The following is a 13514-nucleotide window of genomic DNA, read 5'->3' on the forward strand; positions in this document are numbered from 1 at the left end:
TGCCCCTACAGCCATGGAGCAAAGCATTGGGCTCCATGCAGCTCTGCAGGAAGCTCTGCAGGCAGCCTGGCAGCAACCCAGGAAAGCAGGCTCCGCCCAAGAAAAGCAGCAAGCCTGATCTTGCCCCCCTTCCCAGCCCCTCCCCCCCCCGGAGCCTGTGTGGCAGGAGCAGCCCCCCCGCCCCCCCCAGTGGCACCCGCTTACAGGCACCCAGCTTGGGCAGTCCCAGGGGGCACCGCAGAGGGAAGCACCAGGCCCCCGGGCAGCTCAGGTAGGCAGGCAGGCTCTGGGCGGGCTAAATGCTCAGGCACTTGTCAACATGTAGGAGAGAGCATGAGAGAGAGGTAGACAAATCTTGTCCTTAAATAAACTTTCTTTTCCCTCTGTTATGTGACTTTTTTGGGCCATTACCAATCACTATTCAGGTCCTCCTTGAAGTCCAAGAGAAACAGGTTCCTCTAGTCAACCCCGTACTCTATGAACAATATTGATAAGCGTTAGGTTTTCCAGTAAAATGATTTAGTTTGCCTTCGATGTATCGTGACAGTCCCACACCCAAGGACACACACAAGATAAATGTCAACATTTCAAAATGATGGTTACAACATCAAAGGAAAGCCAGACTTTCATGCAGATTTTGGCAGATATATATATTCAGCTGTCACACACAAGTTTCCCTGTGCCAGCAGTCCTCTGTCCATGTTTTTGTACTGCAGTACAAGTGTCTTTCTCCCTTATTATACCCTCTCAGAGAGTTTATGCTATTATGCTGGCAAGATAAAGGCAAATAAGGATCTAATATAGGACACAGCCACATATTTTCCATTTCCTATCAGATTAATTAGTAGATCTTTATTATTTCTTCCCCATGCCTCAGTATCAGAGAAAGCTGATTACTTTATTCACACTGTTACTCAGGGCCCATGAAATTCTGAAAGTGGACCCTTCTCTTTTAATATCTTTAGAAAATAATTAAGTAGCGTATGCAAATATATTTGCCCTTTCAGAAATCAAACCAGCATTCTGCTAGACTTAATCCTTGCAAGTCATCAGCTCACTAGTACATTCCTTTTTCAATGCTTCAGACAGGATCAGGCACCTGGAGAGGAAACTACTGTTGTAGTCACAGGTATCACTCATCTTGAAGTCAATAGCATGTGTGCACAAAGCATTCTGCAAGGTCTAAATATAATCATATAGAATTACAGGTTTGGAAGGGACCTCAAGGATGATCTGTTCCAATCCCCTGTATAAATGCTGGCTGAGTTATCCATAAACCATGCCAGACAGATGCCCATCCAACCTCTCCTTGAAAATCTCCAGTAAGAAAGATTATTCATGCTCCTTAAGCAGTTGCTTCATTATATTACTGTTCTCAGATATAGGCAGCTTTTCCTGAGATTTGATCTAAATCTGCTTTGCTGAAGTTTAAATCTGTTGGCAGCTGTCTTGCCTGTTGTGGAAAGAGAAAACAGTGGTACTGCATTTTCTTTATGGAAGCCTTTCAAATATTTGAAAACTATCGTGCTCTCACTCTTTATCTCTTTTCTTGCCAAAACATATTTTGCTCCTTCAATCTTTTCTTATATCATTTGCTTTCCAATTTTTGTTATTGTATTTATCACTTGTCTGCAAATCCTCTACAGTCCTCTTCTAACACAGCCCCCAAAACTTGTCCAGTACTTCTCACCATATCTAATACTTACATTTCATTCTGAACCAACACATAAGAAGATGACATGCAGATTTACCTCTGCTTATGCATAAAGTGATTTTATTGGTTTACAAACTCTCAATGCATGATTATTAAGTAACTAATGCAATAAAAGCCAAATTGACTCTGCAGTGATAAACTCTTCAAGTTAAATTTGTCAGGATGTAGCACAGTTTCCACTATCTTTGAGGATACATGGCAAGTAAAGTAAGACTATGAGTTTTGCAGAACCCACAGAAACTTTATTCTGAAAGCATACAACAAAAGATGTAGACCTTTAGATAAACTAACCATATATATCTTTATTCTATTTTCACCATTTATTATTATTCTTCCTGATTTTCCTAGGAAATTCAGACACCCAGGAGAAATACAGGAGGGTTAATAAATCTGCTCTTTCTTGGTTACTGATAAGTAGCCTAAGTTTTAGCACACCACTTGTAGCCCAGCATTCAGAAAAATCTACGAGTGCAAGCTGCAATTAACTGATATTTCAAGTTGCAAGCTTTCTCTCTCCTTATGAAAGCTAAACAAATAACAATGTCTTGGAATCCTTGTTAATAAAAAACACTTTTTAAAACCACAAATCACAGTGGGGATTTCTGAAGGAATCTTGGCAGAGGGATAGAATCCGTCAGCTCCACCCACCTGGACAACAACAGAGTGATAATTTTTCCCCAAAGATCTTACCAGCAATATTTAGTTTACAAACACATTAGATTATTATATATAGCTCATGCAGCTTATGCATAGCTCACAAAGTATTTTGAAATACTGTCTTTTGGATGGTGAGCGACCTACAAAAACACAATATGAGCATCAAGCACCTTATGTTCAGATTACAGCTCCCCACTGACTTGCTTTATGTACTTGCCCACATCAACTTTTCTCTTAATATAATATAAACATAGGGGTAGAAGTACCCTAGACACATTTGTAAAGTTTCAGGTGAAGTTTGCTTCCAAATATGTGATGCCTTGTTCTCTTTGTACCAATATCATCTCCAAAATTACCAAAATGCAGGATATCTATTTAGTTTACCTATATAGAAAGTTGGGGGGTTTATTGCACCAGAAAGTGAGGGTAATAGGGTTGAATCCTGGGTCATTAGAAAAGCATTATATAATGAATTAGCAGAATTGTGTTGTAGATCTACCTATTTTCTGAATAAAAGTAATTTCATTTGTTTTGTAGAATCACACTAGCAATTTTATAATGATACAGAAATAGTATGGAAATTGGAATAAGTGATAAATATATCAGCATACGGACAGCACTGAGTAGATATTATTGCAGAGCTAAAAGAAACACGTTAAGATTTTTTTAGAAACAGAATGTCAGCACATTTTCTGTTTAAACATAAAGAGCAAGATGATTACAAGAAAAGCCCAAGTGTTTAGCTTTTGTCTCTAAGTTTGTTGTTTCTAAATAAATGACTAATCAGCTTGCTAATTAGGATCATTAGTCAAAAAGCTGGCATGGATTTGGGTCTTCAATGTTAAAGAGTTTTTCCTCCATGTATAATTATTTACTCTGAAAGTAATAACAAAGTGTTGTCAAGTATTACAGGGTTTTATTATTATTGTTAGCATGGCACTTTAGAGTACATGATCTATTCTGATCCAACTCTGACAGGGATTGTAGAAGTTAATATTAGGTCAGGAAAACTTCCTGTGCTCATGATGATAACAATACTAAACAATATCATGCTATTTTATTGGCAGTTGAAATAATGCAGTTGCTTTCATTGGGACCATACACAGACCTGTAACACAGCATGATAGTGGATGTCTTCATTGTTCACTATAGCTCAATATTTGTATTTCAGTAAGAAAATGTTAGTGGTGTGGTGATTGTGGGATTTGGTAGCTAGGCGTGGTAGGCACCAAATATCAGTATAAGTTTTGATAACATGGGTTGCAATAGCTAGGTTTGCAAGCACTGGTCATGTCTACACATGCCGCTATGGCGCTGTTGTTACTGCACCATCGTTTAGTACTAAATCGTGGTGCAGTACAACCCATACTCCGCTGTTTTCACGGTGCACAGTATTTTTAGCCCCTATGTCACTGTAGTGTTGCAGTATACCAAGGGAGTGTGTAGCTGTGGCAACATAGCTGCAGCATCACAGTTTTTGCCCACCGATGCTACGTCTCTGAAGTGCATTGCTACAGCGACGTAGCATCATGTGCAATGTTCCCTCTAAGGTGTAGCAGTCTGTGAGCACGCCGCTTCAGTCCATGAATGCACTGCTTCAGTCCATTCCTAAATTGGTCCCGCCTCTCCCTTTCAGCATGTGCCGCTTCAGTCCACCCCGCAATGTGTTCTCCCTCCCCCCTGCAGCCAGCAGGGAGGTGCACGCGGGTCCTCCATTGTTGCGTTGCATGATTTTTTATTGTGTGCAGCCACGCACACGCACAGCTTAGAGGGAGCACTGGTCATGTGTAGACATGTCCACTGAGTATAATTTCAACTATGCTAATTTTCACTTTATCAGTATTTAGTAAATGCTCATTTTTAAATTTGAGGAGTTTCCTGTTCTTTGTTCTTGACATTTTTGGATTGAGAACATCCAGGCTGCTAAACAACTGTAAATGGATTTAAAGGGGAAAAATAACTTCTTAAAGAAAAATGTGCTATCTTGTATGAAATTCTTCCTGTTGCATATGATGAATTAGCCAATGCACACGAATCATTTTTTAAAAGAACATATCTATAAATTGGATTAATTTTACAGAATTTCAAATTGAATAAAAAAATGACAGATACATTATTTTAAGAACTATACTTAATAGCATGAATCCACTTTCTCCACTTTCTCTCTTGAAACGTATCATAAGAATTTATCAAACTAAAAGTTATTTCCTACCATCCCCCTCTCACAGAACCATTGCCCATTTGACCTCCATCGGTTCACTGAAGTTGTACTGAAGTAAAATTTTATACTCATCTGTTTGGAGAATAGCTCCATGGATGTCAATTTTCATGATATTCCAAAACAGGAAGGTAGGTTTTATTGTATTATATTGAATGTCCTTATTTTTGGCAGTCTGGCTTTCTAGCACATATTTTATGGTAAGATTTTTTTACAAAATCCAGGCAACATATTTCTCACTTATACCAAAAGATGGATGCTTATGACCGAAGTGTCATGTACTAGCGAAAGTAGGCAGAATAAGAAAAAGGAGAAAATAGTTGTTTTTTTTTTAATGTGAGTGCTTTTTCTGTGAGTCCTCTCTCTACTGAGCCAAATTTAGAGGGTATATATTTATTGTGGAGTTAAACTTGGATGATTGGCACCCAGGTATGAGGAGCCACATTCCCATCCTTGATTTTATCCACATTTGAGAATTCTGAATTTATAATGAGCTGCTAGGCTTTCTAGGAACATATCTGATGGTTCTTTATGCTATAATAAGATGAACTACACTTTGAGTCTTTCTTCGCAAACCATGAAGAGAACTTCTCTCTCAGGTATATAGTGAGAGTTAAAGGATGGTGCTGCAGGTCTATCAGCATTTGAGTATTTTAACCTGTTATCTCACTGCATATGGGGTGGATGATCTGTCCAAGTATAAGAAGACTCTGGATTCAACTTCTGTAAAACACTACCTAGCTGGGCTTTTAAGCCCTGCCATATTTGGGTGATATATGTATGGGATCCGAGTGAAATGGTAGTGCCAAAGTAAAAGCTCATGCTAATTCTACAGTAAAGATAAACCCTTGTGGTTAAGATTTGGCTTGGTAGTAACCTAGCTGTTATCTCCATGAATTGGAAGGATGGAGAAAGAGGGAAAGCTTCACCAGATGCTATGAGATCCCCAATTTATTTCCCTATTCTGTTGATTTATTTCTTCCAAAAATGTCAAGTAGGGTATTCCCTTTCTACCCGGTGAGCAAGTAACTTCTATAGGACAGAGAGGGATCTCCACCTCTGAAGGCAGTTATAATTTGGTTTATGATGGGCTTTTTACTATCAAATCGCAAACATCTAAATTCCCTACTAATGGATCCATTAGCCTTTTAACTTCAGTCACCTTTTATATTTCTCTCCAGAATAACCATGTCTTAAAGCAGTAATACTACAAGATGTGAAAGCAGCACCACCAATTATTAAATCTCCATTTCACAAGCACTTTCAGAACCATTTCTTTTTGTTATGATTTGAAATTAAAACTAATTTTGAAATGTCAAAATTTCTTGTGATATATAAATTCCAAGTTTTGTTCACTCTTGCACCAAGTACCTTCAACTCTCAGAAATGTCAATGAGAGTTGAAGTTAAGAATATTTCACAAGGCTAGGTCCTAACAGAGAAGCAGGCAAGCGGGTTTTCACTTGTCCCAGATGTGAACGAAAGTTTATATAGTGTTTTGGCTGTTGCAGTGGTATACAAAATTCCTTTTCCCAGATTGAATTGGGTATGATTACAAATTACCTGTGGTTTCACCCCTTGGCCATAAATAGAGGGTGTTGAGGCCAGACAAGGCCTTCATTTTACTTATGAGGATTCAACAGACCATTTCAGTCAAGTCTTTTCAATATTAGAGTATGGAAGTCAGTTTCCTAAAATGCAACTTACTGATACCATTGTCCAAGTAGCTGTTATATACCGTCTTTGGGGACAATGATGATAGTAGGACTTCCAGGTTCTACACATGTGTTTATTTAAAGTAGAAATAAACCCTAACCCTTAGAACAGACACTTCTGAACTTTTGTCTTAAATATCTGGATACAAGGATTAGGGGCTTTCCAATCTGATGTCTATATTCATCCCATTCTTAAGATATAATTGAGCTATGAGTTCAGAGCCAAACACTCTGATTTACACCATTTGGAATTGGGCCCATTCTTAGTTTTCAATTACCTACATTTCCTTGAAATGCATGGTTTAATTATTTAACATGAATGTGTTAATATTTAATCATTTCTGCATGAAAATGGATCAACTAGACCTGCTGTTAAAATAATCTATAACTGAAATATGAAATGTAGAAAAAGATCTCACTTCCAAAAATGTTCCAATTTTGGTATTTGCAGTATAGATAACATTACTGCAGTAGGACAAAGTACTTCATGTTTTGATTTTTTAAGGGGGATTTTTTTTCTGTTTTAACTGGCCATTCCTTACAACAAGGCACTTTGGGAGATTTTGATCCTCCTGATTTACAGGCAGTTCTGCAAGCCTTCGCTGTTCAGTACTCTCCATGAAGAAGTTATGTGTGTGAAAGACTTGGCCACTTGGGCATTTACATTTCTTCATTTGAATGGGAACCTCTGCAAATGGCACTAGCTGCTTATATGATATATATAAGGCTCTCTTTTAAGAAGTGATATCATCTTCCTGGCTAGAATGACATACTTCAACATGACTTCACACTAGCTAATTTAAATTAAGGCTATAAAAATCACCTGATGTACAGATTTAAGGAAAAAATAGAAAGCCAAAGGTGGGATGCTTATGGCAAAACCTAGGCAAAAGGCAACACTTTACTAACACTTAACTGAAAGGAAGGAGGTACTAAACTTAGCACTAGTGAAATTCTGGTATTGGAAGCTCTTCAGTTTGGATCTTATCCTATACTACTGTATGACTACTTTATGACATTACCTCTCACTGAACTCTGGGAGTTCTGACTGCTGGAGGGGTGCAGGAATGAATCTGAGTGAAGAAAAAATATGCAAGGATTGAGTGTGCCAGTTGTACCGCCTCAAACTTTCCTGTTAAAACATAAATGCACACACATCCTCTCATTTGTCCTGCAACGAACCACATCAGTACTGCTTCCCTATTATACTATTGTCATCCTTTAATTTATTTTTTCTTCAGGCATTCTAAAGTTTTATATTAAAGCTGTTTTTGGTCTCCCAGTATCTGTCTACTGGGACTGTTGTTACTTGTATTAAAGCAAATGGCAATGCTTTCTTTCATTTTAACAGGTAAAGAATGAGGATTTGAAATTGCAAACTCCTTGAGTCAGGAACATCACTGAGGGTATAAAGAGACTTTGTGCTGCCATAAACATTTCTATGGCAGCACAAAGACCAAGCAAAAAGACACCCAAACTCCTGGTCATGCCACAGATGCTCAATATTTGTGTCCATAACACAGATAGCATGATTTTTGTGCCACTGATTTGCAGCTAACATCTGTTTGGTTTAAGTAGGGAAAGTGTGGATAGCCTGCAGCTGCCTGTGCTTTCCAGCCACCCCAACAGGCGTTCCTGGGGCTTCAGAAGCCTGATCCTGCATGCCCTTGGAATTCCCATTCTTGGGCTGCACAGGATTGGGCCCCTGAAGCCCCTATGCTTGGGTTCCCCATTTGGTATTTCCAAGGCATTAGCCCAAGGATCCCACCAGAGCCAGCTTTCACCACCTAATTATTTCCACTGAAGCCAATAGGAGTTTCAAATGCTTAGGACCTCTCAGGATTCACTCTATTATTTATATGTTATACAGGGCAAAACACAGTATCAGTGCTTAATCAATTTTAATAATGAGGATTAAATCCAGAGAAAAGGTTAATATGCTGATTGTTTTCATCCTTAGGCCAAACAGTTGTGTAGCATATTAATAATTAAGTACTTACTTGCGTATTGTGTACTTCATAAAGCATTTGCCTCAGTGTGTTTGCTGTTTAGATTGATTATCTACTACTGAAAAAAAATAAGTGCTACCAGTAATCTCAGTAGCAGCAGTAATGCTGCTCAGCATGGATTTCTTCATGTATCTTGTATCTTCAAATTATAAATAACAGAAAAGCCTCACTACTTTGCACACCAACACTAAAAAAAATCTTCAGTTCCCAAATTAACAGAAGCAAAGAAAGGAAATGTTTAGAATTCTTCCTCTTTGTATTTCACATCTCAGACTTCCGTGATTAGAGGAACGTACATTGGCCTGGAGTACATGAGAAAAGGAAATGGAGGTGATGGAGGTGTAATTATTAATATATCATCTATGGCAGGTAAGAGATTCTTCTAGCTAAACATTTGTTCTTTTTTGGTACTTTAAAAATAAATAAATCTATAATTACTATTTATTCTTTTTTCTCTTTCTTAAAGACTTGGGGGGGGAGTCTTCAAACCTGTAACAATATTTACTTGGATAGCAAGGACCTCCAAATCTCAAATGTACAATTTCTCAGAACTGGACCATGTAATTATGAGCTTGGTAATTTCTTGTACAGTTAGTTTCAGATGCCATAATACTGAGCATGGTATGACTATGCAATCAGATACACTTCCCTTTAGATTTCAGAAATGTTGCACATTGAATAACAATTAAATACTATTAATTAGTCATACTTCTTTACTAACACTTTATCTTGCAAAGACAACAAAAATAAATTTGAATGATGCTGTGCATAAAAAGAGTGTCCTTCAATATGTATAGTCCCAAAGGACTAATCCTAGGTTATTTTGCAAAAATCATCACATTTTTGATAGATGAAAAAACCATTGGCCACTAAATATAAGGGGTTGGAAAGTGCCACACAATCCTCTACAGAAAGCAAAAAAGGGAAAGAAGCTGAAGCAAATGCAGCACTTCAGTCCTTCATCTAACTCTGTAGAAACCCCTCTGTGGTGCACTACGTTGTGGCAGCTGTGAGAGGTGGTAGAAAACTGTTCCTTTGGACTTCATCCTTCAGCAAATGTTTAGGAAAATACTTGCAGGAGTTAGTCCTGTCAACAGTGATTATAGCCTATTCCATATTACTCAAGGCAGATTGGGATTAAAATATAATCTTGCTTTGTGCTACAATTGTCATCTTTTTGGTAGAGCCATTTTGTTCTGTGATTTTGCAGCATGTAGCAAAATAAACATGACTAAGGCTCCTAAACAAGTATGATCATAATGATAGTAACAAAAAAACACAGCATACTGGCAATACAGTTCCTGACTTCAGGATGGGGAGCAGGGTGGAATGGATTGGATAGATGCCTGTTGGATACCCTGAATTTCACAGACTCCCACTATAGACCAGGGCAACTGTGAGGTTAGGAAACAAGTTATCTTTTATTACATAATTAATCTGGGTCTCTTTGTGTTTAGAGTTACCAAGTTTTACAAAACACACATATGCCCTATATATCTTTTGCCCCCCTATTAACTGTCTTCATGTAGCCCTAAATCAGTATTGGTTAAGCAATCTGATCCAAGATTTAGTCAAGTCAATAGGATTCTTTCCACTGAATTCAGTGTGTATTGGATTAAGCTCAAAATCATCAACAAGGAAGGAACTTGCTCCTGTAACACAAGGGCTCATCAGCACTAGTGAAAAATTAAACAATTCCAATTAAACACTGGTACTTGGGAAAAGAAGAAAAGGAAGGCAAAAGTCTTAGTATGCTGATGCGACAGTACGTGACAGTTTAAGTGCACCAGGCCTGCAGGATCTTAACTCCTTAAATCTTACTTTTACTGTCTGGGTTTAATAAGAGTCTCCAAGTATCTTTTTAATGAATCAGTTAATGTGTTACTTATTTACTTTCAACTTTTAAAAAAATGTGATCATTGTGCTCTAATGGTTATGACTTTTTCTTTCAAAAACCAAAGCGTACTTTGTTTTGTTTGCTTTTGCCTAGCATGTGCTTAGCAATTGTACTCAATGACATCAAAAAATCCATATTCTAAAAGTTGATATAGGCTTCCCCCCCACCCTACTTATGTGCTTGCTTTTGCTATCAAAGAATCTAAGCCTGAAGTCAATTCATATGTAAAACTTAAAACTTCCATCAATTTATTGTTTGATGTTCACTGGTGAGTGTTTTCTTTTCTCAACAGAGTTAGCTTCTGTTGATCATTAAGCTTTTTCTCTCGTTTTCTTTTTTTTCATTCACCTGGAAATTTTCATTAGACAAGCTCTACATGTAGCTGTTGTTCTTATCTCTTGTTTGCAGTAAAACCAGAAATATTTAGTACTTGTATAACACACTGTATTCAAACCCTGATTGAATAATCAGGATTCAATTCACCATGCTGGAGTTATGCCAGTGATTTGAGTTAGCGAGGGATCATCCCCTGGAGCTTGATTCTGCAAAGTGCATGCCTGGGTCTACTCTCATGTGCTGTGCTAAGCACACGCTTAAGTATTTTGCTGGATTGGTGCCAGAATGCTCAGCCTATTATAGCATCAAGCCTTTATTCTGTACAACACTTCTGTGAGGTAGGAGTAAATCAGGAAACAGAGGCAGACAGGGATTACAAAGCTGACTCAAATATCACAAAGTCGCTGGCAAAAAAAAAGATTAGAATTTAAAAGCACCTGACCCTTAACACTCTCCTTATTATTTTAGATTACACTGCCTTCTCGAAGTTCTAAAAGTTATGCAAACTTTCATGAGAATTATGCTTTCATATCAAGAGGAAGTAATACCACTAAATCTCTCAAATAATGGGTGCTTTGTGTGTGTAACTGCAGAAGTGGCCCCATAAAAAGACAGCTGGCCAGTGGCTGTAAGCTTTTAAAGCAATGTTTTATAATAAATTTAAATTGAAAGAGTAAGGTATTTGAAACCCTCTTGTAGGAAACTATTGCTATATAGTTTTGCCATTTGTAATTTGAATAGAAATTGGTTATATGCCAGCCTATCGAAAATAGCCATGATGCTAAGTTTAACCACTGATTTTACCTCAGTGTTCAGTTGGTTTGTATACATTATGAGAATGTGTGGCTAGAGAGAGAGAGGGAGATGATGATGATAATGATTAGTGTTTTGATTCGCTTTTTTGGTAATTCTTTGAAATGTTTATGCTTTCAGCAAGCTATGATATAAAAAGTCCTGATAAAATTGTGTTTCACATAGCGGATGACCAAAATGCAGCTTGCAATCAACCCTGAGTTACTTAAGTTCAGCTGTTACCCCTAGATATCTAAGTGCTCCTTTAAAGCAGTGGATTGCCTGCCAGAGATATGCAGATCCTATGCCTAAAGCACAGGCATTTTTTCACCCAGAGGCAGTAATGGAATCACTCCTATACTCTCGTCAGGTAGAGTTCGTTACGAGCTGCACTTTGGTCAACCAGTAGGTAAAATAGAACTGTCATCTCAGTATTTAATGTTTTTATAAACTTCTGGTATGCAGCTTTAAAATTAGTTTGCCACTACTTGAATTCAAGCATGCCATCAAGTAACACCATTTTCCAAAGCAGTGATTTTTCTGCTGATTGCTTCTCCTGAGGTCAATGCCCATACTATTTCACAAGACAAGCATAATGAATTAGGTCTCTGTAATTGCTTACATACTTGCCTCACTTTGCAGTCATACATTGGTAGCATACGTCAGGAGCAAAATTAAGGAGACGTAGAAATAATTATGGGATTAGAGTAGATTTGCATTTTAAAAGAACTGTTACACGCAGAGAGGAAAGGGAAAAGGAAGATGTGCTGATTGGAAACCAAAGGAAACAGCATTGGGAGACACAGAGTCCAAAGAATATGTATTTGGGATTTGGGGTTTATTGTCATAACATTTCCTGGAAGTGAAGAAGCTGAAAGTCCTGTGAAGTTGATGTCTATTTGGATTAAACGAGACCTCCTTACAATATAATCTACACAGTGGGGAACAAACTACAGTGGGGTATGTTTAAACCTGAACCTTCGATGGACTCTTTTATAACATGCAGCCTCTGGCAATGCCATGAGGTCATCAACTCTTGTATTTGTTTCTCTAGTTAGATGTCTTTTTGGTGGTCAGAAGGGTTATTTTGATCTGCCAAACATATGGCAGGGCCATTTTGCTTTCCCAGCTTTTTGTCTGTGGGAGATAAGGGGCACTTTTGTTTTGTGATCTGGAAATGTTTAATTCTCTAATTCACAACAATTCATCATATTAATATTATTTTTGACAATCAATATTGTGCCAAGAGACTTTGCCAAGTATGTTTTATAAAATATAAAAAAAATGCAAATGATGGAAAGCTAGTAATACTGCCATTTTTCCAGGAAATTGCAGAACCAGTTAATAGTGTGTTTCTAAATAAATTCCATCAGTTTAACAATCCTTGATTTATCTGATTTATACATAAGCTATTTTATGATCTGTACAAATGTGGCAAAACAGAAGACAGTGTATGATAGTCAAGATAAATAAACATATATATACCCACTAAAAATGAATATATTAACAACCTGAATATATATCTAGCAATGTGCTTTCTGTGCTACTTTTACTATTGAGTGGTGACAGATCTCTATCAAAGTACATTCTTAGTAGTACTAAGTGCTGCCTTCTGCTGAGCTCAAAGCTCCCATTAAATCAACATAAGCTATGTCAAACAAAAGAATTTGGCTCTTATCCTTAGCAGCATGCTAAGCCATGATCATCCACATACTTGTATTATAGAATTATAACAACTATAAGATTATGAGTAAAGGGAATTACATTTTATCTTTGGCTGACTAACTGCAGTCATGAAGAAGAAAAAGCGGGGTGGAAAAGCCATCTAAATGCTAATAGATTTTTTTTCAGAAAGGCAGGCATTTTCAAATCCCCTTCAGGTAACGTCTGTCCTACTGTACCTAGTAGGAATTTGTGTTTTCATCAGACCTCTTCAATAGATGGAAGCAAAGGGATGGCCTCAACAAATGCTAGTTTGAGATACAGCTCCTACTGCCAATGCTGATTTCTCAATGAGTAGACCATGAACTTTAATTAAAACTATTGACCATAATGAATAAATAAATGCAATTAGAAGGCTGACATTATGTCTAATATAGTAATGAGTGACCTTGACACCTTAACAACCAAAGAACCAGAGTATAAACAAGAGTGACAGCTTGCCAATAAATAAGAAG

General features: G+C 37.5%; 1 protein-coding gene across 1 annotated transcript in view; it reads left to right on the forward strand.

The window, feature by feature from the left end:
- Positions 1-13514, forward strand: part of HPGD (15-hydroxyprostaglandin dehydrogenase) — a 39169-nt gene that overhangs the window by 16877 nt on the left and 8778 nt on the right. Inside the window, exon 4 of the mRNA XM_006258524.4 lies at positions 8585-8681. Within this exon, the coding sequence (XP_006258586.1) occupies positions 8585-8681 (97 nt within the window). The remainder of the gene's footprint in view (positions 1-8584; positions 8682-13514) is intronic.

The sequence above is a fragment of the Alligator mississippiensis genome, chromosome 2, assembly GCF_030867095.1.
Source record: "Alligator mississippiensis isolate rAllMis1 chromosome 2, rAllMis1, whole genome shotgun sequence".
NCBI lineage: Eukaryota > Metazoa > Chordata > Crocodylia > Alligatoridae > Alligator > Alligator mississippiensis.